Genomic DNA, 26,403 nt, shown 5'->3' with positions numbered 1-26,403 from the left:
TTTATTTTTAGCATATTCCCTATGACTTCGCGTTTTAAGCACTGCGCACGTATATCTACAAAGCGCTCGATCAGACAAGGATGGCGACAAGCTAATTAAGCTTTAATTATTTACGTTTTTTTTTTTTAAATTTACAAACATATATATTAAGGTCATTTTAATATATATATATGTTTGTTATGCAAACTGCACTGCTGACTAAATTTAGCAAAGTTCGCGACCTTCTAGAAACCACATATGGTTTTCCTCACCAACATTAACCTTAATTTATCTGGCTGCCTCCTTTGGGAATCCCCTTGTCATAAAACATTCTTGTTCCATCGCATCGCCATATCTCGCGCTGCAAATTTTTAGACATCACCTTCTCACAACCTGCATACATGGTGTCTAAAGGCAAATAGCCATGGTGAACACGAGAAAGCCGGGAACGAATTGCAAATGGCACTCGATCGACACTACAAGGTCCTCGATCTCTTGCTGGACCACCACTGGAAATTTTAACAGTCAATCCCAGATGATATTGCACCCTTTTAGAGAAGCGAACAAAAGAATATTAAGCGATCGCAAGATGAGAAACACGTACTTATAATCCCCATAGACACACGTATTCCTGCGTTTTGCTCATGCCACTAGCACACAATACCATCAGAACTTGCATTCATGCAGTCACTATAATTATATCCCTCCCATAAAAGGAAACAGCAGTGCTAAAAAATCAACTACAAAATCATAAACCCTATCAGCCACCCAAGCAAAACAATGCTATGGATCATATATAGAACCACTGCAGAACACTGCACAAGACCTGCTATCGCCCTCAACCGACAAGATTGGTGGGCCCTAGCTGTCAGCTACCGCCTCTATATCATGTGCTCCCCCCCAGCGAAAGGTGCCGGTCAAGGGACAACTGGCATTCTGCATGGACAATATCCATAAGAGAATCAGCAGAAAGGTGGAAGCACAAATTGCACTGAACTCTAGTCATTTCCTGGCTTCCCGAACACATGCACGCAAAAATACTATAGGTAATTTTTTCACATCACGTTGTTCACATAGGCACTAAAAGAAAATTCTAAAATCTGTTGCATGTCAGCATCCAGCCTGGTCTCATCAATCCCTGGAGCAAGTCTACTGTCAGAGAAAAGCTTGTAACTGCAGCTTTTTTTATTATCTTAGCCTTGAATGAACATTGTGTGCGCCAGTGGAGGGTTAAAAGTTGCAAAAGGTCCAAAAACTAGGCATGATAATGATCACAAGGCTGATAAAGATTTTTTTTGTGTGGTCACTGTATCAATGTTGCAGCTGTGTATAGTTTAATAACCTGGCACAATGCCATTTCGGGTTAAAACTTTGGCACCTGTGCATGAAAATATAGTATTTCTGTTTTGTACTAAAATTACATCAACCAAATACAAAATTTCTTTAGAGTTTTGTCATAATCACAATATAAAAGTTACAAACAATAAACATGTTCCATTATTCTAGTTTTTGTTTAAAAAATGCTTTTAGGTGTTTTGCAAGGTTAATGTTAAGTTTTAGTTTAAATTAGCATGTAAGAAGCATGTCATTTTGGTGTATGCACCACTTAATGATAGGACCCACAAATAGAAAACTTGCAGGACATTTCTTTTATATAAATGGCATGTGCTTATCTCAACCACCTACTGCAATTTTATCAGCTATAGCCAGTTAAGAACTCTTGTGTGCATCCCAAATGAGAAGATGAATACAAACCTCCAAAATGTAACAGGTCATAAAAATACACACACTGGCATCATCAAATTCACTTTTGTGTTTAAAAAGGTCCACAAATTGTATATTCTTTGGCACATGCACACATACACTCACAAAAAAGGTGGAAATCACATAGGGTAAGAGGACTTTTTTCATTTGTTCATTTCCCTACCACAACATACACAATTAATACTGCACAGAGAAGAAAAATATCAAGCAGTTTTACTTCTAATCCCATAACCGTCAAAACCACAGCCAGTTTCCATCAAAAGCTCCAGAAATTAGCATTTAGTCAAACAAATTCTTCAAGATCACCGCCTCTATTCAGGCATTTTAAAAAAAACAAAAAAAAACAAAGCATATAAATGAATAAGATGGTCAGGTTTCTGGAATGTTAACAAAACTTTAATGTTTGACATTTTGGTGCCATTCTACTTGCAGTCATTAAGATTGAAATAAGAAATAAAAGGATGTTCTATGTATGTAATGAAAATATTGCCAGCATCCCTCGGTTCATTCCAATAATTTCAGACAACTTATGACTAGCTCAATGTGACGCCTAAGAAAATTCAGTTTTATAATATCCATCACGTCCCCAATGCTCATTTTCCCTATCAGAAGGGCGCCATGATTGACAATGGGCAGTTTAACTATACCAACAATTTTATTTTCTATTGTTTGATGTGAAACAACATTCACAGTCACGTTATAATTCATGCAAGCAAAGCTTGTACTTAATAAGCATCTATATTCAAGTACTGGTGATAAAGCAGGCCTGGTGAATAAATAGTATCAGACTATATAAACATCCCTCCCTTACTTCCCTTGTATGCTTTATCTAGATCGACGTGCTTCAGTCTAATAGAATCAGTCACAGGCTAAAAGAATGCAATTCTGACTGTCTGAAACTGAATCAGTCTACGTTACATTTTTAAAGCTTCAAGGGTAGCTTTCACTGCATTCATATCCAACATGCTAGAATTAAAAAGCATTTTTTTAAAGCATTACTTATGTTCTATTTAGTTGTTTATATTCCAGAAATAACTAATAACTAACAAAATATACTTGTTAATATATTTTATGTTTATGAAAATTAAAGAAAACTCACATAAAAAGCAACACAAAGAAGATAAGTTTATTTTTATTATCCTTCAATTGTGACACCTCACAATAGATCTGAAATTGCAGGTGAAAAAAAATCCAGTTCTACATGGAGGAAAATATAATGCTATAGGATGAGCAGTAGCTGCAAATAGCTTAAACTAGTATTGATCATATCTATTTATTTCTAAACAGCTCGAGTTGTCCAAAACAATTTTTCAGTAGAGTCAAAATACATTTCCCAATGTCATAGGTGCACATACAACAGTAATAAAAGTTATCAATTGCTAAACAAACTCTGTGATTTTGTAATAGAAAGACACAGGAACTATAGCAGCAGCAGAAATGTTTCGGAGATGGAAACCTTTAATATTTAGCTATATATTCCTCATGTCCACTTATGTAATGAATTACAAATATTTTGATGCATATTGAAAAACTCAATAAACTATTTAAGACTGTTTTATCAAGACACCTTTTTTATGCAATTTGAAGCTTTCAGACTTACAAGATTATGCACTAATTAGTAAAATAAAAATCTTGTCAAATATGCCCTAATGATCAATTTGAAAATAAATGTTAAATGTGACACAAAATTTAAAGTATTCCTTATCAGTCACTTGGAAAACCATTCAAGGTATTTCCAAAAAAAAAAAATCAGCTGTAACACCCTTTATCATATAGACTACAAAAAACATCAGGATTGCAGGGTTTTACGTACAAGAAATATGTCACACTAAATGAGTCAATAGGCATGAGCAATGTGTCTACTTCTGGAAAATAAGCCCTCAAAGACGTTCAACACATCCATATGATGTCAACACTAAAGTCTGTTAAAAGACATTTGTACAGCAGCATGCATCAATATCACTGCCATTGAAATATTGAATCATCACAAACACATGTTTAATGAAGCATGTCTGCCACATAAATGCATGATGTGTCAACTTGCCTGGAAAAAAAAGTCAAGGGAAAAGAAAGTGATGGAGAGTGGGAGAGGTGAGCAGAGCAAAAAAATGGACAGAGAATTAAAAGGCAGAGTTAGAGAGAACAGGCAATTATGATTGACTTGGTTAAAAAAAAAAAGGTGGCAACCAACAGCAATGTGCAAAAATTGTTGTCAAGATTTCAAGAATTCTTTCCACAACCCCACTACTGCTCCTGTTGCTCCTGTTGGCAACCATCTTCTGACTGCCTCTGGATTTTTGATGGGTCAAAGTTTTCACCAGTTATCCGGCGATAGGTCTGAAGAACGTCAATACACGTGGTTTCAAAGTGTGTAGTAGCATCATATGACTTCGTAATAAAGACCTGTATGGAGCAACAAAACAAGTTTTAGGATTTATTCATGGCACAGCCTTATTTATCTTTTCCATAGAAGGGTTGCTGAGCATAACTATTTTAATAACAGAAAACTTTCAGAAACTGTGATGGCTTCTTTACTAATTGTGTTATATTTCAAGAACTACACATTTCCACAGAACACTTATTTTGTACAAAAATTGATGATAATATTTTTTATTTTATGGATATCTGTCCTCAACATTAAAGCTGTGATCATGAAGTGTCACATAATAATGATGATGATGATATTGATAATAAAGCAAATGTATTTAGCACTATTCCAATGAAGGGTTAACATGTTATATGATCACAACACAACCACAAATACACACACATCCCACCCCCAACAAAGATGTTAAAAAAAAAATTAAAAAAAAACCTCCCACACACACACACTGTATAATGAGAATATATAAATTTAGATGCTGTACAACAAGCAAATGGAGGATTATTTATGGAATATCTTAATAAACTTATATATGCTTCTGGCAGCTAGCACGTGGGCACACATACACTTAAGTTTGATAGCAGAGACATGATAAATATGATAAGATACATTTGATATGTGAGGCTTTTTCATTTGTCTTCAAAAGTATACTTGTAGCTTCAAAGATTACAAGGTTCTATAAACTTGCAATAGAAATTTTTTTTACTGTAGATAAAACTTACATATAACTAGTGAATCCACCAAAGTTACTCTGACTGTAAACTTGAAATAATGCATGCTTGTTATTTTTCAATACAAAAAAGGTTTTAAGGAATGTAACACTACAGAGAGCAGATTCTGCTGCAATTCCTTTAGATGACTGCTCTAAATTTATTTTACTGGATGCATAACTTGTATATTACACTGATATAGGATATAAAGGCATGACTCACTCTGCTCTCCTTTCCATCATCATCAGGTTCGTAAAGGTCAGACACACTCACAAATCTATAACATAAAACAGCTTTATACAGAACCAAAACAAAAACATAATTCTTATCATAAAACCAAAAGACAACAGTTATCAGGATATAAAATTTTTTAAATCTGATGGCAAAGTCCTATCCTCCTTAAAAATGTAAAGACCACCATAGTAAACTGGGATCAACTTCAAGAGGGCGCACGATGCACTGTGATACCTTAGCATCTACTGTGAAACCAAAACATAGTCTGATATTTAACATTTTACCCAAATCCAACCCATGTTTTATGATTTATGTATATATATATCACAATAAATGCTAAGGAACTAAACCCCTACAGAAAATCCATGATGCTAACATGGCATCAGCGGGTGAAAACTTTCCACGATGAAAGTACTGGCCAGGGCCCAGCACCTACATGTTTGTGACCAGGCCAACTACCGGCTGTGGTTCACTTGGAGCAGAGTTGGGCGCTACCAAGTGCATAATGCTCAATGTTAGGACCATGGAAATACACCGCAAAAGAGACATGCTGAATCAGCCGAAGCCCGAATCAACAACAACTGTGCCCCCTATCTACAGGCTCCAGTGTAGAGTCAGTGAGAAGTGTGCTACTGGAGCCAAATCAGAAACCAAATCAGAAATTAAACTGAGAGAGGGAACATCTACTGGCGCATGGTACATACGCACATTACATCAGTGCAGCTAAAACGGTGGGACATTGTAGGAAGGGGTCACAAGAGCTGTACATTGTCTGAAGGGAGGAAAGTCGCCAGGTGTTGATAATATTCCAGCTGAGCTGCTCAAGAAGGGTGGGGAAGAAACTACAAAGCCCATGACTGACCTGTGCCAAAGAGTCTGGGAATGCAAGAAATGGCCCAAAGAATGGATGCAGTCACTAATTATACCCCTCCCAAAAAAGGAAACAGCAAACAGTGCCAGAACTACAGAACCATAAGCCCTATCAGCCACCCAAGCAAAGTCATGCTATAGGTCATATAGCACCACATCAGAACCACTGCAGAAGAGCTACTAGCAGAAAAACAGGCTGGCTTCAGACCACATAGAAGCACAGTTGAGCAGATCTTCAACTGTCACATTCTCATAGAAAAGCATCTTAAGCATCAGCGGAATTTACAGCCCAAAAATTGCCAAGTTGGAGCAAGGTTTTACTATCTTCATTTTCAGTGAAATTACAAATAATTCAGCAAAAAAAAAAAAAAATTTTTTAAACAAACTTGTCAGTATAGTTGTAGGCTTCACTGTTTGTTGGCATTTTGTGCCAAGTCAGCTGTTAGGGCTACACCATGGCAAGAATTATGCAAAGCATTCTACTGTAACAAGCAGCTTTACTGGTTACCAAGATTAAGAATAAATAAGCAAAAATTCTGATTTATTATTTATTTGTGTCAGTGGTATTGTGGCAAGCAGAGTATGCTTCCAGGACTAGTAAAAGATATGGCATTAACATCTTATGGTTTTGAATCTATCTTGCTTTTTAGCTGTACTCTATGCCGTACATTTACATAAACAGGAATTTTCACAGAAGCTGAAAAGGCAAAATGTGAATAATTGTTTGTAACAATGTTCAAGAATCTATGTGCACATATATTCAAAGTAACATACTTCTCCAAGATTGGTCCCAGTAAATCAAGACCTGGTTTGAGTTCTTGTTCAGGGCTGCTTGTTTCCACAGTTGTGCTTACAATTGCAAGGTAGAAGCCTTTAGGACAAACTTGGTGTGTATTTGAGACCACACACACATAGATGTCTGCAACATATGGATGTTGAACAAAATAAGCTGGACTTGTGCTTTTGTACACAAACTCTGCTAAGTCATTTAGGATTTCCACAATGTTAAGGGAAAATTTCTTCTAAAAGTTCATAGAATGCTATAAAGGAAACATACGGTGACATTACAAGGCTTTTTCTTTGGGAAAAAAAAAAACCTTAAAAATGTCAAACACGACTCTCAGCTTTTGATGCAGCAGGTAATAATGCTATATTCAGTGATGTTGTAACAATATTTGAAAAGGGCAAAAAATGTTCAAAATAATGCCATAATGGTCATATGTTATGTTATAATGAATTATGTGTTTAAATCAGAAGATCATATATTGGGATCCCGTGGCAGACTGTTGTGTTGAATATGTTTAAAGTAAATAGAAGACCATCAACAACACAGTGTGTGTAAGAATGTGTCACACAGATGCCCTGCTAGTCAACACAAAAAAATATAAAGACTCTGCCAAAATTTATTGTTCACTTTAAATTTATCCTTGAAGTATCTAATAGTCACAGGAAAAAATATGCATTTGCACATCTATTCACAATACATGTATATTAAAAAAAAAATATAATGTCTAACAATTCAACAACAACAACAACAACAAACAACAACAAAAAACCTACATGGATCATACATGTGTGCACTCCCTTCAGCATTCATGTAGTTTACAGTGGATGACTATGAATAACAAATAGTTATATCAGTGCCATGTTGCAGAAGGCAGTTCTGCCACCTTGAGCATAGAGCTTAGTGTTTGGAGTTTCTATCTCCATGCTGTGCAGGCAGTGTTTCTAAAGGATTACAGCATGTAGGAAGGTTTGTCCTGGGATGAATGTGCTGCATGTGTGTGTGTGTTTTACACCCATAATCATACTTCAATCTAATACGTTATTTTTTTAGTTTTGTTTTGTTGTTGGTAGTACAAGAATTCCTTTAATTTCTGTGCAATGTCCAATTTTGCAATGTGATCATATTTCCTAATGTAAAGACATTTCAGTTACTAGGATAATGTGGCATACCACATTCAGGGGCATATATTAATTACAGGTACAGACTTTGCAAGTGAATTCCATTTTAAGGCCAGATCCCGATTGTCAAGAAGGAAAAACCTGATTGTTTCAATCATGCACACAAATATCTGGCCACAACCCTACATTACAAGCTGTCAAGGTTGGGTGGGTGTGGCTGGAGTAGCCTTACTCAAGCAATGTAATTAGCAGAATTTTTACAGATTTGCAATGATGGATATCATCCTTAACAGTTTGCCAGAAAATAAAGAACCACCAAGCCAAAAAGATTACCCTTCTTCAATATGACTACACAGGTAGTTCATATAACGATCCTAGTACACAGAAGAATGGCATACGAGTAACTGCTCAAAAGGCTGATGTCTAAAGTTCATGAATACATCATGCTGCCCCAAGACCTCTTTCCTGAGAGTTCACTTTCTTTAGTGTTTTCAATAAAGGAGCTTTTCAACTGATTTCCTTAAAAAAAAATCATAAGAAATATGCAAACTGTGTGTGCACGCTGGATGTGGGTAAAAGTTTCCATGGTAGCCCAGTCCATTAGACTCAACTGGTCAGAGAACTGATGTACGCAGCTGCCTCAAGTGCTGACACTGGCCTAATGGCGGCTTCAAATCTCAGTTACCAACACTGCTCTCTATATAGTTATGTGTGGGGAGGACTGCACATGTGTATTTAAATGTGTGAGAGTGTGTGTATGCATTGCATGCTTGCAGGATTGGTATCACTCTAGTAAAGTGTGTTAAGCCTACATGGGAATAGTGATACATAAAATGCTACTGTTATATTATTATTATAATATGCAAGGCAACATCAGCTAAATGTTCCACATGAGGAAACAAGAGATGACCCATGAAGCTGACTGACACTGAACCACTTGATAACTGAAACTATAACTTTAAAAAAAAAAAAAAAAAAAATCATAAAAAATAGTAAGTTGTTTCATTTTCTGAAATGGCCAGAGCTTACCATCCTTTCTATTAACTTGGTTCTGAGGAATGATAATTTGCACAGACGGTGCATCCTTTGTGTTTGGAATTGGGTGGTCCAAGATGCAAATGGCACGCACCACCTGTAGATGTGAAATTTGCACATATTATCTTAAATATTGTGCATTTTCTGTTTAAATACAAACCAAATTTTTTAAACTTATTTCAACTGCATTTATCATTTGCTTAGTTAGAAATTTAGCATATTATCATATAACTCGTAGCTTTTTTCTTGCAGAAAAATTAAGAAAACTACTGGACTGCAAACTTAAAATAAGGGAACAGGTAAGCACTGTCATGCCTGTAATACTCTTTATCCAAAAAAAGGTAAAGACATCCATAAACTAAAACTCACAAAAGCAAAGAACTACTCACATTTTTATATTTCGATATTTTAAAAGCTGAGAAACTAAGATAAAAATTAAAACAAAATTTATTTACAACAAATTTCTTACTTTTCCAATGCTTTTGCACTTCTCTGGCACATATGTAGGGTCACACACAAGTACATCACATCTGGCCATATCACCTTTATCATCCTCCACTCCAACCACCTTTCCTTGTTCATCATATCTAATCTTTAAGTTGGGCTTATCCAGCATGTAAGTTCCCCCGTAGATTGCACTCAGCCTAAATGTGAGAAGAATCACAATTTTTTAAAGTTTATAAAGTATTTGTATTACTCATAACAATAAAATTCATGTTCGTACAAAATTTCCCGAACTACAAGCAATCCAGTCCATGAAAAACAATTTCAATGTCTATGATCCACTCAAAACAGTATGCATAATGAAGACATGGCATCAATATTTACTGACTGCATATAAAACAAAGGAATCAGGGTTGAAATCTTTAAGCATGGTCCTTTACAAAATAGCAGAAGATCAATAAGGATAAACAAAAACCCCAGCAGTCATGGATCTAATCAAAATCCCCTGGAAAAGACTTGTCAGAAATTATATACTGTATTCAAGACAGGGAAAATTGAAGCTTTCATGTCATATGTTCAATAAACACACCTTAAAGTTATCTGAAACCTTTTCAAAAACACTTTTAGCATTTCCTTAAGACCAAAAAGGTTTCTATTAAATTGATTGTCTATAAAAGATTATTTTTATTCATAAAATATATTTAAGTTAGAATGCGCACAATGCACATAATACATTTCTAGCATTTGTTAAAATATGCAAGATAGAAAGGTTTACAACATTGTAAACACTTGCCTTGCAAAACCTTGTGGCAGCTCACCAAGCCCGTATAAAGGATAAAGGTATGGAGATTTACCATAGCGACTAAGGGAGTCACTGTAAAGCTTGCACCTGCTGATCAGCTCCTTACAAGGGTTGTTCATATACCTGCAATAAGAGTTTATGAGGCCAAACATAATTTTATGATGACATAGAAAAGAGGCCAGTGTTCTATTTTGAGTAACCTGAAGGAAATCATGTCCATATTATATACTTCTCCCCAAAGAATTGTAGGTCACAACAAAGCATTACTTAACTGCTGTCCCTTTCCCATAAACCACACAAAATTACTTCTTTAAAAATTACATAATAATCAAAAAAAAAAACAAAACAAAACCCAGTGTATTTCTTTATCTTGGTTTTGAATGCACTAAATCAATCCTTTAATATTGGCTGTGTTAAACACTGGAAGCTTCTAGTCTGCCAAGAAAGGGAGTCTTTACGTTTATGATCATGAACACATCTTCACTAACTTCTCTTATCTCACTTGCTGAGAGATGCAAGCAAATCTTGATCTTTCTTAAGAGGTTTAGCTTAGTGCATCCTGGTCCATACAACAATTCCCAATTGCATCTATTCCTTAGAATCACCAGAATGAAGATGAAAAATGATAAGCAAATTTTCAAGTTCTTTTTCTAGAAAATACAGAACAATATGAATATGTTTTTCCTCCAGCTACTCAGCTATGCCTGAGGTCTTGAAGCAGTTGAATTACTTGATTCAGGCTTGCAACATCTCTGTAGTTTTGAAGTTGAATGGATTTGGTAGTTGGATATTACCTGCTTCGATTTTATCTTTTGTAGATTTGTGGGTTTGACTAAGCACTGCTGAATCTTTATTCAAATCGTCCTTGAGCTTTTACTCAGATCCCACTTGACACCATATAGTGTTCAGATCCAACTTGAGCTTCCCCAATGTCCTGAATGCAATTCAAGCAACTGTACATATGGTGATCATCAAGATCTACAACAAGTCTAAGCAGAAGTTGTACAGATCTTCTCTGTGGACCCTCTTAGCTATGGCTACTAATAACAGCATTAATCTTAGATGTGGTCTTGAAGGAATCCATACAAGAATACTTCTAAGCAAGAGGAAAGCAAAGGTGGCTGCTGCTATGGTCTTGCCTCAGCTGCTGATCCTGCTGGTTCACAAATTTTTTTTTTAAATTCTCAACAAAGGGGTGAAAGGGATTCAGATACTTATTGCATCAGGTTCAACTACTGTTTTCTTAATCTTGCACTTGCACTTAAATCACTTCTGGCAGCATTTACTAACAATTTTGCAGAAAGGTGGTGCACAGTTATCAGCATGCATGATTATTAGTATTATTTAAAGTGTAGCATTTAATTCTTTAATCTCAGTAGCAGTCATTAATTTTTGTTACAGCATTGATTAGTTTACATATATACAAACTGACATCTTTGCTGTGATGAATGGACTAAAGAAAAAACTGACTCATATGGTAAGGCATCAGTAGCTACCTAGTTTATGTTGTGGCAAGGCTATGATTTTCACAGTACAAATAGCAATCTGTTAGAACCTTCCATTCAGACTTTCCTTTCTGTGAGTCTCTCTGATATATGCTCAAATTCTCAAAATATTTCTATAACGACTCCCTCCTATACATGATTTCTATTTGTGGTTTATTAGCACATTATGATGAAATCACATTAAATGAGACTCTGTGACCAACTGTTTGTGGAATATCAGGACTTTTTACAGAAATCATATATTAAGTAGTGTGAGGAGGGGATTTCATTTATTCATCGCTTTGACTGGTGCCTTGACAAAAGGTTCCATTGGTCTGCCAGTATTGGTTATCAGGAAGAATTGCACTATTGATTAACAATTTCTTTTTTGCTCACCTCAGCATCAACTTCCCTATAAACAAAAGTGTCGGACCAGGTCACACGGCCGAACAAGACAAACTTGCACTTTTAATAAGAAGTTCCTGGTGTCCTATAAGGGTGGCAACTGAGAAGCATACCCACATGAACTATAGAGACATGCACACACAGACTGAACAGCTGAAGAGACTACCAGAGAGGGAGTCATAATCCAGCTTAGAAATAAAAAAATTTTTTTTAATACAGAATGTCATTCTAACAGGCAATTACTCCACAAACTACAAGTCTGAAGGTAAGGCTCTGCACGCTGCAGCTCAGATGCTCTCTGACAACACTAAAAGATTCACAACATAGTCATTATCTTTACTGATGCTTTGTCAGTCTTGGAAGCTCTCTCAAGGAGCCAGAATAAGAAACTAAATACCCTTACATCAGCTCTGATCAGCCTACAACAATCCACTGAACAGTGTTATGGTGGATTCCCTCTCACTGCAATATTCCTGGCAATGAAGTAGCTGGTAGACTAGCAAATAAGAAGCTTGCCCAAGAGACCTCCAGATTAGCTTTGCTAAGGCCTTGACAAAAATGAAAGCTTAAAAAAAAAGTTCCAACACCATCCCAGCTACAGGAATCAAGCCCCCTTTACAAGTCAGAAAGAGGTGACTCGGACATCACATGTTCACCAAGTTCTGCATTGGACACTCCCTTGACTGCCCCTGTGCTATGATCCCAATGAAAGTGGCCCATTTCCTGCAGGACTATCCAAAATCACCAAAAATTACAAGCAAAGACATGACTTATGGGTGCACTGTTAAAGGAAATTATCTTCTGATTCCTGGAGTGTCTACATCATACAGCAGATTTTGTTAGGCCCTGTAGAGTTATCATTTGAGAATTTAATGAAAAAGAATCAGTGGAAACTACTTTTGTTATCTTCACAAAAACTGTAAATTAGTATAGCCAGTGAGAATTTTTTTTTTTTAGACACTACAAAAGTTACATGGAATATGTTGACAATGTTTTATCAAATTATAGATTTTCCTGGAGTATGGATTGATTACAGTAATTCTATGCATGTGAAAATGCAAAATGTAAGCCAAGGGCTATTTTTCATAACAACTACTTCATATCCACTGTAAACCATGCACGACTATATGCCATCTTCTGAATGATTGATAAGAAAAGGAAAGGAGCTTCTTTTTCCTGCACTTAATTAGGTTAATACTTATAATTCTGTTCCTTTCCTGTTTTATACTATGAATTTTCCTCTTTATATCACAAAGATGATCCACTAAAGTATAACATGCATAAAGTGAGCAGATACAGCACACAGTGAACACCATTCCCACAAGGTAATAGTATTGAAACTGTCATTTTAAAGAATCCATATTGTGCGAGACTGCTGTTGTTGAGACTGCAATCTGAATACATAAAACCAATGACCTGCTGTAGGTCTTCAAAGCAGTTATATATATGTAGCTACCTAACTGTTTTTAATATTAATGTCAACATGCCTCCCTCTTACTTACTTATCATTCAGGTACAAAGCAAGGGCATGGCCAGTGACATCCTGTGTGTTTTCATCCAATGAAAACTTTTCATACAGTTTATAAGCAGGCATAGCATTAGGGTCAACACCCTGCCATTTGGCTGGGTCATTTTCATCAAATTCCTGTACAAACTGCAGGAACTTTCGAAAGCGCCTCTTCTCAAACATTCCCATCAAAGCTGGAAAAAATTTTAAAAAGTAAGCATCAAACATAACATAGAATGGCCCCTGCAAGTAAAATTTATATTACTAAAATTCCTACAGTAAATTAGCAGCCATACAGAAATTGAAAGCAATATTTAAAAAAAAAACCCAACAACAATACTTTACTGCCATCATAACAAAAATACAGAAATTTGTATTCTCATACATGGTTGGCACATACTGATAAACACAACTCACCATTTTAAAGAGCATTTTTTCACATTAAATGCGACACAGTGCAAAAAATATTATCTTTTCTTTGAAGTAAATCTGAGAAAAAAAAGAGGATAATGACTGAATGGAAAGCCACAGCCATATTCTGTCACGAAGCACAAATTTTTAAAAAAGTTACTATAGAGACTGAATATTTAATTTAAAATATATAAAAAGATTTCAAATTTTACTTACTTACCTTTCATGTTTTATAAACTTATATGAAATCAAGCAACTGATAGCACTCCACAACATAACAGACTGATTTTAAGATACTTTCACATGTGAGAAATTGTCAATTAGCTGGAAAATATGTTATAAAATATGTGCTTTGTATGCATTAGGACTACAGCACTTTTTCATTAACACCTTAACTTTAAGAAAAGCTTGGCCATCACCAGGCCTAAAAAGATAAGAAGATAATGAACAAAGATTACTTGTCCATCATAATCTCAAATTCTGAATTATTTTCTTTTCAGAGAATGAAAACATAAAAACTCAACTTTGACCCCACCCCCTTCCCAAAAAAAGTAAAAACAAAGAGAAAAAGTGCATACATGATGCCAGAGCCTCTTTTTCATCAGCTGGGACCTTGTGGATTTTTCCATCTCTTTTATAGACGTAACTGCCTTCAACAGACTTGAACTCCAGGTAGCGAGTCACACCCGTGGAGATCAACAATTGCACCAATTGCCCTGAAATAATATGCATTTTAAACAAATGGGAAACTTTCAAATAAAGTCTTATGATTTCACATTAAGAAGTGTGCAAAACCTACCAATGCAACTTTCAAGGCCCATGGGGCACTTGCTGATTAAAAAAAAAACCTCAACAACTGGTTTTTATTTTAAAAATTAGCAAGTGCCTCATTGGCCTTGAAAGTACACACAACCAGAATTGATTCAGGTGATGCCATGATATCTCTTACTACACAAGGATGGGGTTAAGAGTGTTCTGCTAGGTTATTTTGGGTTGTACTGCAAAAACTCACTAATCAAATGCAAATGTATTGCAAGAGTAAGCTTGTTGTACACCAAACTAAAGAAAAATGAGTAAGCATTTATGATACAAAAAATGATGCTGTTATCTATGAAGAATGGCATATGAAATTTCAATCTAAAAAAGACCAAATATAATTCTTCTTTCAATTAAAAATTTTGTAAATTTTGAATTGATTACATGCAAGGATCATAAAACCCAGATTTATGGGACCAAAGAAAAAAGGAAAAAGTGGTGTCCACATCTGAACTAACTCATGTTTCCTGGCTTACCATTGGCCATCAAAAACTTGGGAATTATGTCAACATTCCAGTCTCGTCCACGTCCATATACATCATCCCCCTTGGGTGGCTCTTTTCCAAAATGTTTAAAAACCTGCATAGAATTGAATATTGAAGATGAAATATTAAAATAAAAATTATTATGAGTATATTGATGCACTTGACAAAAATTATTTTGTCACACCCTAATACTACAACCCTAACCGAAGAATCACGTTTACTGCTCATGTATAAAAGTTACCAGCTGAGAATTTCGTATTACCCTTGTCCATGCAAATATTTTTTTCACAGATGCAAGAATGACCCAAGCAATTTTCCCAAAGGCAGATTTTACTTTAAAGTCTAGTAAGTTTCATATTTATTTTATTTCAATTATCATTGTAGTTATTCAATATTTGACTTTAAGAGAATGTGACAATGACGTGCAGGAAATCCTTTCTAACAATTTTTTTTAAACACAGGTCTATGCTAAATACACGATCATCAGGCCATCTAGTAATGTAGGTAGAGGAAAGTCAAGTGAAATCAACAAAACATTATCTTTCAATGCATTTTTTAAAAGAGACTGCAGAATTACTTCTATGAATCATGGTGAGCAAATCATCTAACAGCAAAGAGTCCATAGTTATGTTTCTCTTCTGACGCTCACCTTTTTGCATTATTGTTTACAATCTTTTAGCCAATTTTCACGAAACTCTAAACCTTTGGTTGGAACCTTTGGAGATATAAATGGTACTGAGCATTTTTCAGATGATACAAGTAATGCACCCAGTCAAACAACTCTTTCATCTTCTGCCCTCAGGGAAATGTAACAGCTTCTTCCCTGATGCAATCCTGTCCATCAATTGCAGAATGCGACTCAGCACCAACTGTTGTTGAGTGTGTTCTTATGTTTGCACACAACATTATGTATTTTAAATAGTAAAAGATGATGCATGGTTTTGCTAAGGCAAAATTCTTGTTCTACTTGGGAAATAATTTTGTGCCATTTCTTAGAAGCATGCAGGAACAGTCAATCTACAACACAAAGTCCACTCAGTCTGACCAGTTAACTTGATGCTTTTGTCATCAACAACTATTCATATGTACAGGATCTTCTGAGATGCCATACAGCAAATGAAAGCTTTTCACACAATGAGAATTCCATGTACGAAAAACTGTGCCTGTTTTCTTGGTAGTGTGAAATTTTTTTTAAAATAAAAGTGAATATAACAGAAACTGTACTTTGAAGATCTTAAAAGATACTTTAAAAATTGTGAAAGCTAAATTGAAATACCAAGTCTAAGGGTGTCAAGGATGCACTTTCGCCACCATAATATGGGTTTCTGTCCATATGCAAGACCTTCTTTCCAGTGACAGACAGCATGCCACTAAGAATACATTCCTGAAATAAGAAAACAAAAATGGGTACTGATTAGATAAATATCTTCTGAGTGGTATAAAAAATGTAAAATAAATATGACAAGAGTACTTCCAAAGCAAAAAAATTTAAATGTTTACATTTGCCATGCTACTTTCATAAAAAAAAAAGAACCAACCTGACTCATCAAGATTGACATATCCCACTGTTATATTTAAATTCTTCTAAAAATTCTTTCCACTAAAACACATTTAAGGATGCCTATTTTAAAGAAATACAGTGATATTGCTGAAATCCCAAAGCCACAAACATCTTGCAGCTCTACATTAAAAAATGGACATTAAAAAATATAAAAGTATATAAATATATATATAAATAACCTTCAATGCAATTATACATAGGGACATAATTTTATCTGCTGTTTAGCTGAACAAAATGTTTTATTTTGTGACAGAATTATGACAGTTTCTATTTCAAATCATGCTTACCATTAATGATTGGTCCCTCCCAAATTCTTTTTAACTTTATAGAAAACACTTCATAATTAAATGAAAAATGACTTAACATTCCTGCTTTTAGAATGATCAATGAAAATGTAATCCTGCAATCCCTCACAAATAGTTTTTTTGTGTACAGCATCTCTTATAATACTTTCATGACAAATTATCCACACAATGGTGCTGAACAAAATGGACCAAGGAATAACTGAACAGACAGATAATATTAAAAATATATAATTTTTATTATAACTGATTACATTGTAATATGATTTAAAAGACTTTTACAAACATTATTTACATTATATACACTACATTTCTCTCTAATTTCATGTTTTTTTATCAAGTGCAAATAAAAGAACACATATTAACTTTTATGGTTGTCTTTGAAATTTATGTATTATTAATGTTTACATTTGATTTATTGTAAAAAGATTTTTGGTAGACACTATAAAAATAAATGTGTTTCCTTTAGAACAAATGTAATGAAATTTAGTTTAAATAGGTAGATCACAAATGTGTTTTCCTGCAGCATTTTGCTTTCTCTTTTGAGGAGGCGCACTACAGGTATAACTATAAGACATTTGCTGATGTCTCACTTTAAATTCCTTTCCAAAAATTGAAAAAAAAAAAAAAACACCCTAAAGCCGCGGTTCTCAAACAGTGGGGCGCGCGACGTGCTTACAAGGGGGCGAAGGTGGTAATTTTTTTAAAAGTTTCTTATACCAGTATTAGTGAAATTAGCTTACATTGCTGGCTAAGGGGGGCGTGCAGACGTACCTTAGTTCATCAGAGGGAGGGGGGTGTCACAAGTAAAAGGTTGAGAACCACTGCCCTAAAGATTTTATTACCTTAAAGCATATATGCCTTCAGGTACTTCAGTATGCTTGTCTATTAATGAAAACTCTGTATTTATCTTGATGTTATATTTTCTCAGTTTCTGTGTGATTGTATGATTGTGCATGTAAATGTGTAAAGTGTATGAATTGTGTTAGCTGCACTTGCAAGAGAAGTTGAGTAAATGATAGAATAAACACCCATTTCTAGGTATATTTAATATTTGTCAATCATGCAGTTATCTTTCGTTTCCTCATTATCTTGGTTTGTCTTTCATTAATCAGGACTAAGTTTGATATTCAGTTCAAATGCTGTTGCATATTCTTTATGTGTGCTTACAGAGTGCCAATTGCAATACAATTTTTTTTTAACTCTTCCATGAATTTATTTTTCATTATTTAATTTTAAAAAATTTTGATCATTTTCTTCCCTTTCCTTAGAATTTGTTGACTGAACTTGAAGATATATTCTTTATTCTTACTACTTCATAAGAAGTTGATTTAATCATTTGAAGAGCAATATGTGCCATTATAGTTTAGTATGACAGTAATTTGACTCACAGGAATTTTATTATCAATTATGTTAATAATTATGTGCAATTCACTCTGCTACTATGTGGCACTACTGTGAAAATCATTTACATTCACACTTGTGGTAAAGTGTTAGTTGCTTCACCTACTCACTGACAACAGAAGCAAAATTAAATACTAAACATTATTCTGTCTTTAGTTATAACTGCAAAGTATAAAAAGCTGTTCTCAATAACAATGTGGAAATGACAAACATTGTAGCAGTTATATAGTTTCTTCTTTAACCCTCTTAGCACTGCATAAAAGTATAAGTATTATAAAGACTGGCTAATGACTGAAGTCTGGAAAGACGACAGTGGATGATGTTTGTTTTTTATTATTACTGCTCTCAGGTAAACCTTAGACCAAGAAGTCTATATATTTTTGGGGAAAGCTTGAACTTTGCCATAAAAGTAATGAAAATTTCCTTCCTCGTGACTCATCTATTCAGACATGTCAAAATAACCTTAAACAGAAAAAACAAAACTACTTCAAAAGGAATTTTGTGATAAAACAAATATTAACAAATACTTAATATATTCTTAATGTTTAATCATTACACTATGTGGGTTTCAAATGTCTTGGCTTTTCTATGTGTAAATCACTTCGAGGAAAATCTGCTAAGCTGCTTTCCTTAACCCTTCCCCTCTCTGTCTCCATATCCCCGCCTTCTCGTTTTTACATTTCGAAACTAATGTGAACTCAAAAGCTAATAGTATTTGTAAACCTGTATACAGTATCTAGTAACGATTTCGGAAAAAATATACTTCCTGGTTTTGTATAATCTGGACCATTAGAGGAAAATACGGAGTGCTTATTCACTATTACACAAGGCAAGCTCATTATTCTAAATTTTTAAGAGCTATGAGTAAGATGTTACAACGATGAACTTCTAGGAATAAATTGCATCTTTTCAACGCAAACCAGTATCTTGAAGCGTCATGATCGTTGTAATGATTTGCTATTTTACACCATCAGCAAGAAGTTATCCTCATCTTTATAACTTAAAAAATCAAGATGCCGAGATGACAAACCAGACGTGTCGAGAATATACTATTGATCACTGAAATCTCCCACAAACAACATACCCAGCCTACTAATTACATTTATATAAGAATATTCTTCAACAAGAGCATATTGATATACCTTTAATCCAGTCCCGAGGACGATGGCGTCATATTTTTCATCCATATTAACGGCGACAGAATCTTCTTGTTGACGGTACAAGCAACACCCACCTACCGACGCCGGGCAAATCTTCCAAAATGGCTACTTCCTCAGCTGATGAATAAACATGAATCATCCAAAATTGTTTTCTCCAAATATTGAACGATTTTTTGTAAATTACCCAAAAGTATGTAGAAAATATTATTTCTCAATATGAAGTGTATATTGCTTTTGAAAGCAACGAATAGTAAATACTAATTTCCCTTGATAATATGCAAATAAATTGTCAAACGTCATAGTCGTTACGCACTAAAAATGTTTTAAGGATTTATTTAATACATGCTATGTACATGACATTAACTCATGGGAACTTTATTCGAATCTCTTTCTATTTTATTTAAATACAATAGACGTCAAAGAACTCATGAAAGGCAACCGGATATGCTATGCGATATATGAATATGGCGGCGTCCTAGCAGAAATTTCTTCTTAATATCACAGAGAGAGAGACTTAAATGTAAACTGCTAAACATCAGTCGCTCCCTCCTAACCATCCACCAGTCTTATTTTAATAAGATATGGCTGAGAGGAGAGAAAGAGACCTATCCAGCAACAGACTTCGACAAAAGGCGTTAGGGCAGACTTCGAATAATTATAAAGGTACATCTAGTTTTGTTATCAACGCGTTCTGTCATCATTCGATTTCTAATGTCACTTCCATTACATAGTGTCAGGGGGTTTAGTTCCAATTATAACACGAACTAATATCCTTATACACGTCCTAGATTATAATGAATAATAAAATAATTACAATATTTTTAGCTGATAACAGATAAACAAGTTTCACAACAGCCAACTGTTTACTGCCCCATAAACACAAAGATTAAGCTGAAAAGAGATATTTCCAAACGAATCGTGGTGTATTGAGCTGTTTCATTAGAAGTAATCAAAACACGCGTGGAGGACAGCTACCCTCTGATCGCTCAGCCACCGCTATTGCCACACTAATAATGATTACTTTTGATGCATTTTCATGTTTAGTCATTGAAGTAAAAAAGAAGTGTAGGTGTACCATACCCCCACTACCTTATACATAGAAATAAAAGCACATTTGATTCCACTGTTGCAAAGGATCAAGTGAACACCCGATTACCTGTTGCCAGTTTTACATTTTTAAGCACCCATAATTTTGCATTAATAGTTCATTTTATTAAATTTAAGAAAAAATACCAACACTGCTAGAATATAAATAGTATTTTTCCTTGTTCAGAGATGTTTCTGCTTGCATTTTAACTTGTGTACTCTCAGCACACAGTGAGTTACTACTTTTACATTACAAAGCTCTGTATGTGTGTGAAACAGAGCCAGAGTGATATAATTCTTGGTGATTAATTCTTGGAAATTGAATTATTCTTTAAAATATTATAAATAAATTTCACAGACAATAGTAAATTAAGTTTTGTTCAATATCCACCCACAAAACATATGATTGATTGTGTTCTGGTGTTATGGAAAGTTGTACATCTTTACAGCTACACACCCAGTACCAAATGCTAACAAGAAAAGTACAGTATGTGCATTAGTCTTATATTTTTTAATTTTTGCTAAGGGTGTTTCTTTCCAAACAGCATCTGGCACCTCTTAAGTATATTAATGTAGCTCACTATTTATTGATAAACGATGATATTAAGACCAGATTAACTTATAAAACAAACTGATTGTAACATCAGTTTTAAACATTGAGCAATATAGAAGGGTTATAAATTTCATTTGCATATTATGTGATACAGTTCCATAGCAATGGGACAAAAGATTAAGGTGGTAATTAGTCAATCAACATTAACAAAGTAAACAGACTGAAAGTAGCATTAGCAAATGCAGCCAGCTGGTAGTAAGATCAAGGGTTAACCAGGGCTATTTTCAATATAAGTATTATAATGAGGAACTAGGATAATTATTAAAGGGAAAAGACAATTGAAATTTAGTAAGCATTACATAAATAGAAAAACGTAAATGGTGTAATAAAACTATTTTTATTTGACCTGGTAAGTGATGTGTCCTTTTTTTCCAGATGATGAAACAGTAAGTCTGCTTCATTATATTTTTCGCTGAAGAGGACAATGAGTTGGAAGAAGTAGGTGGTGCATTAGGAAATGGAAAAATATCAAGGTAGGTTAATCATTGAACTCATTTGACTTCTTTGGTAGCATAGACCTTAGAAACACAACATTTGTGCTCCTCATAGACTAACTGTCAGCTTTCCAATGCTGTTATGTAGGCTTTCTGACCTTTCAGCCAGGCAACTCAACAGTGGCCTTTGGTTCTCTTATCAAGTACAACAGTGGATATCTGCACTTGTTGGCATTGCTGGAAATAAAAGAGCAGACAAGCTACTCAAACCAGGAGCTCAACATCCACAAGCACAAACACCGCCCACAAAGAAATCAAGACTCTCCTAAAAAATAGAACAACATCATATTAAATAATTGGCACACTAATGATCATGGGTACAATACTCAGCTATCTATCTATTCCTCTTCGTGCATCAGGTTGCACTTAAGGCCTCACCAGAGTCCGCCTCCGATGTCTATCGGTTGAAACCTGCTCCAAGTGACCCCATGTCCAGCCCTTTCCTTATCTCCCTTTCCACTGTTTTTCTCCAAGTTTCCTTTGAGCGGCCTAGTTTTCTCCGGCTGTCTGGAGTCCATTGTAGGGCGACTCTGGAGAGGTCTGCTGTCTGCTGGCGGAGCACATGTCCAATCCATCACCAATGCCTTTGTTGAACCTGCGTAGTGATGGACTCAGTTTCAGTTCTTCGGTGGAGTTCTTCGTTGGTTATGGTATTTGGCCAAAAGATGTTAAGTATGCGCCTGAGGCATCTGTTTTGGAAGACGTCAAGCCTGTTACTGATGGCTTTGGTCATCTTCTATGATTCTGATCCGTAAAGGACGGTGCTGACTTGAAGATTCTCAGCTTGATCTTCTGACTGATGTTTTTTGCCTTTTATGTGCTCCTGAATGAGGCAAAGGCCTGGCTGGCTTTCGCCAGTCGGGCTTGGATCTCCATCTCTGCATCCCTGGTGTTTGACATTTTGGACCCAAGATAGTTGAAACTGTCAACTTCCTCAATCTCTTCTCCATTTAGTTTGATGCCATCTTGGACTCTGGCGTTCACTCTCATGCTTTTCGTTTTCTTTGCGCTGACCTTCAAGCCAAGGTTTTCAGCTGTTTCTGAGAAGGCCTTTGTTTTTTCCTTCATGTCTTGGTGGCGATGTGACAACAGGGCAATGTCATCAGCAAAGTCCAAGTCTTCCAGGGTTGTTGTTGCTGTACAATACTCAGCAAGACCGTTTAATCTTATTGGACCAGAAGAGCAAAATTACCATCATCTATCCAGACAAAGTTTGATGGTATAAACTTCCTTTAATACAGGACTTTTTTTATTATTATTTCCAGTCCTTCTTATGATACTTTACCTGTGGGTTTTTTTCTCAGTTTATTTTTTCCTCAAGTTTGTTTTGTACTGTAGGTTAAACCACTTGTTACAATGCATATGTTAGGGTGGAAAAGTGACAAATTATTGTTGAATGCCAGTCATTTCATTAATTACTGAATAGCTGGGAATACTTTGTAGCAAGCCAAACATGTAACTTTATGGGGACATAAAGCAGCATGATTTTCTGTTCACTTCTTCATAAAAGTAGCAGTGACAGATTTTACCATCCATAAAAGGCTAGGGGTTTTTAGTCTGCAGATTGCAACTGTTGTGGGTTTCATTAAAAAATGACTCTCTCTCACTTCTTATGTGAATTTCATCAATCAGTTGTTTGAAAAAAATAAGCACTAACCTATGAGTGTTGTGTTCATATTATCTTGATTACTGACATCAAGTAAGTGTTTTATTAGTGTTATGTTTGTATCTGATTCAAACACTTTGTTAGACTCCTGACATATTTATGTTTTAAGACCTACTCTTTCTTTATGATTTGGTTTACTCTTACATGATATATGCAGCTGGAAACCCTTTCTGAATAGCCTTGAAAGAACATATTTTTCTGCTTTCACTTGTTCATAATAGTAGCAGTGACATTCACTCTTTCATAATACATTTTTCTTCAAAAATTAATTTGAAATAGTGGTATTTATTTCTTTGTTTATTTCAGAAAAAATCTTGACTTACTTAATTTGGCTTCTTTTCTGGATGCCAAAATGGAAGAACATGTTTCATCAAATATTTCTTCAAGATCATCCAATGAAGAAGACTCTGGCAGGATAGGCCCACCTGATGTCATTTTAGATATTCTGTCAAATGTTGGAACATTAATTGTGGAGCCTGATAGACTTGGGGTTTGTAAACATTTTATTATGATGCATTATTTTAACTTCATCAGGTTTAGTGCTTTCCTTGGCCCTATACCATTCATACCAACTGACCTTCACAGTTATAATGTTCATACAGAGTTCTGAAGGTCTAGAAAAGTCATAAAAAGTTGGAAACTGTTTTCCAGAGCTTTAAGATTAAAAAAGAATCATGGAATTTTGGAAGATACTATTAATGAGAAAATTTTCTTCAAGGGAAACATAAAAAATTTCACTCTAACAAAACTGAAATGATTTTTTTTTCATCAATTTTTTGTGTGTGTTATGTTGTCAGTTAACAAAAGAATGAGATGAAATACTCTACTATACACTTCACTATCTTGCTTTGTCTAGATGTTTATAATTATTTTTATTACAGTTGGCAAGAAATGTAGCCAGCATAGCATAGTAGCATAATATTGAATTGTTAATGTTTATTGCAAAATATTTTGCTTGTGTTCAGGTTGCCAGTCACTCCAACTTCAGCACAGTGCGGGCAAACTGCTGTGTTTATAGAGGTAGCCGTTTGTTCTGTTCACAATCTTTTGATGGTTTATGTAAATAGCAAATTACTTATTTAGCCATTATTTTCAAGGATATGAACCATCTCATAATTGCTTTCCTGTATATGTGTTTGGGGGAGGAAGAATGGGGTGGTTACACATTGCTGATAAATGCAAAATTTGCTTTACAGCTACTATCGTTAAAACTGATTTTAGGCACAGTCTGCTGCAAAACACCCATTTAGTTGCATTGTTTTAAAAAGAAAAGATTTCAATTTATACCAGAAAAATAGCATCTTTATCAGTCTTTTTGGATACATTGCTAAAGACTTAAGTTTTTGCAGGGGTTTTACAAGAGAATTACTGAAGGGGCCACTAAAACTATTACTTTTTTTGTGTACCATCTTAGATAATAGCAGTGCACTCTTAGCTGATTGTCCTTAGACTACTTTCTCCCCACTACATAGACTTCTAAGACCACATCAGATTACTAAGTATTTGTCATGCCTTAATGGTGTGTTGTTCATCTGTTTTCTCAATGGTGTTCATTAGTAAATGAATATACCTAATACCTGTTTAATAGCTAGGATTTCAAGACTTTACCAAAAAAGTGGGGAAACCAAAGGGAAAACATTAAAGAACCATCATACATGTAGTCAGTTGTATCTTTGTAGTTTGTGAAGGTGTTCTGCTAGTCTGCAATGTCAATAAGCATACCTATGAATGTTTGCAGGAAAATGGATTTATGAAATAATGCTGGGTTCCAAAGGTGTCATGCAGCTTGGCTGGTGCACACTCAACTGTCGCTTCTCTCAAGAAGTGAGTTTTGGTGGAAATTCTGTTGGTTAATTTAGTTAGCAGAAAAGAAAAAAAAACCCCACATTAATTTAAGTTTTTGCCTTCTAGTTACCGGTTGTGAGTTTGTTTAGTAACACATTAAAGCCATTTTTTTCAACTAACCTTGCATTGTAGAGAACAAAATGTGCACGCACATTCTTAGACATGTGATTATCTCTCACAGTTTTTGCATATTGCATTTCTTATGGATAACAAAGTGATACTAATTTCACATTTTTATCAGGAGGGAGTTGGTGATACCCCAGACTCTTATGCCTATGATGGCACTAGACTACGGAAGTGGAATGTCAAAACCTTTAAGTATGGAGAGGTAGGTTTTGATATGATAGTATATAGCTTGACTTATTAAGATTTACACATAATGTCTTTTCGTTATTTTTTTTTTTAATCCTCTTTATTTCTTAAGTTGATAAAAGAAGGAAAATAAGTAGCTATTGTTTCCATGAATAGATACTATACAAATTTCTTTAATTATGGTCATCCATATGAAATAAAAGTGATTGTGAATCTCAAACATATTTGGTCACTTAAGAGAATGCATTTAAGCCTCTTTTTTTAAGGCACCAATAGCTAATAGGTTCATGTATTTTTGCCGAAAAAAGCCCAACATAACTGCATCAATCATTTTCTTATATAATTTGCTGCCAGCCTATTTATGGAGGTTTTATATAGACTAATATCATGAGGCAAAGATAATCTCTGATTTTTACTTTAAGATCTCCTTAGCTTTGCAAGACTGTTTTCTTCATGTACTTAAAAAGCAAAGTCTGTTTGAGCTTAGTCTATTTGTCCTTGGAAATTTTTCTGATTAGATTAAAGTTTCAGTGAGGAGAGTAGAAAATTAAACGATCGGGTATAAAATTAAACTGCATAAAATACTTAGTACTGTTTGAGCTTAGTCTATTTGTCCTTGGAAATTTTTCTGATTAGATTAAAGTTTCAGTGAGGAGAGTAGAAAATTAAACGATCGGGAATAAAATTAAACTGCATAAAATACTTAGTACTGTTTGTCAAAGTGAT

The 26,403-nt window shown here is 34.8% G+C and overlaps 2 protein-coding genes across 3 annotated transcripts in view; one reads left to right on the top strand and one right to left on the bottom strand.

Annotated features, from left to right (window-relative positions):
- Positions 1-1,869: 1,869 nt before the first annotated feature.
- Positions 1,870-19,857, bottom strand: LOC112572319 (rab GDP dissociation inhibitor alpha-like). Its single transcript, XM_025251932.1, has 11 exons — positions 19,644-19,857; positions 16,511-16,618; positions 15,226-15,328; positions 14,512-14,649; positions 13,518-13,716; positions 10,118-10,249; positions 9,350-9,524; positions 8,875-8,977; positions 6,715-6,859; positions 5,059-5,113; positions 1,870-4,146 (listed from the first exon to the last, which is right to left on the bottom strand). Exons 1-11 carry the CDS (start codon positions 19,686-19,688, stop codon positions 3,988-3,990), a joined length of 1,362 nt encoding a protein of 453 aa, XP_025107717.1. The 5' UTR covers positions 19,689-19,857; the 3' UTR covers positions 1,870-3,987.
- Positions 19,858-19,994: 137 nt separating this feature from the next.
- LOC112572318 (E3 ubiquitin-protein ligase RNF123-like) overlaps positions 19,995-26,403 on the top strand; it is a 35,151-nt gene continuing 28,742 nt past the window's right edge. Inside the window, exons 1-6 of one of the 2 annotated variants that reach the window (XM_025251931.1) lie at positions 19,995-20,324; positions 21,736-21,833; positions 23,827-24,010; positions 24,486-24,540; positions 25,259-25,344; positions 25,607-25,693. In XM_025251931.1, coding sequence (XP_025107716.1) covers positions 23,873-24,010; positions 24,486-24,540; positions 25,259-25,344; positions 25,607-25,693 — 366 coding nt within the window. In that variant the 5' untranslated portion in view covers positions 19,995-20,324; positions 21,736-21,833; positions 23,827-23,872. The remainder of the gene's footprint in view (positions 20,325-21,735; positions 21,834-23,826; positions 24,011-24,485; positions 24,541-25,258; positions 25,345-25,606; positions 25,694-26,403) is intronic. The other variant, XM_025251930.1, reaches the window with a different exon arrangement.

The sequence above is a fragment of the Pomacea canaliculata genome, linkage group LG9 (assembly GCF_003073045.1).
Source record: "Pomacea canaliculata isolate SZHN2017 linkage group LG9, ASM307304v1, whole genome shotgun sequence".
Classification (NCBI taxonomy): Eukaryota; Metazoa; Mollusca; class Gastropoda; order Architaenioglossa; family Ampullariidae; genus Pomacea; species Pomacea canaliculata.
Note: the sequence above shows the minus strand (reverse complement) of the source record. Positions and strands in the feature narration are given on the sequence as shown.

Bases quoted from the DNA above. Each gene is read 5' to 3' on its own strand.
- LOC112572319 (XM_025251932.1), bottom strand. From the start codon at position 19,688: ATGGATGAAAAATATGACGCCATCGTCCTCGGGACTGGATTAAAG. The intron at 9,525-10,117 runs GCAAGTGTTTAC...TCTCACATTTAG, and splicing joins CTGCCACAAGGTTTTGCAAG to GCTGAGTGCAATCTACGGGG. The intron at 8,978-9,349 runs GTAAGAAATTTG...TCACATCTACAG, and splicing joins AGTGCAAAAGCATTGGAAAA to GTGGTGCGTGCCATTTGCAT.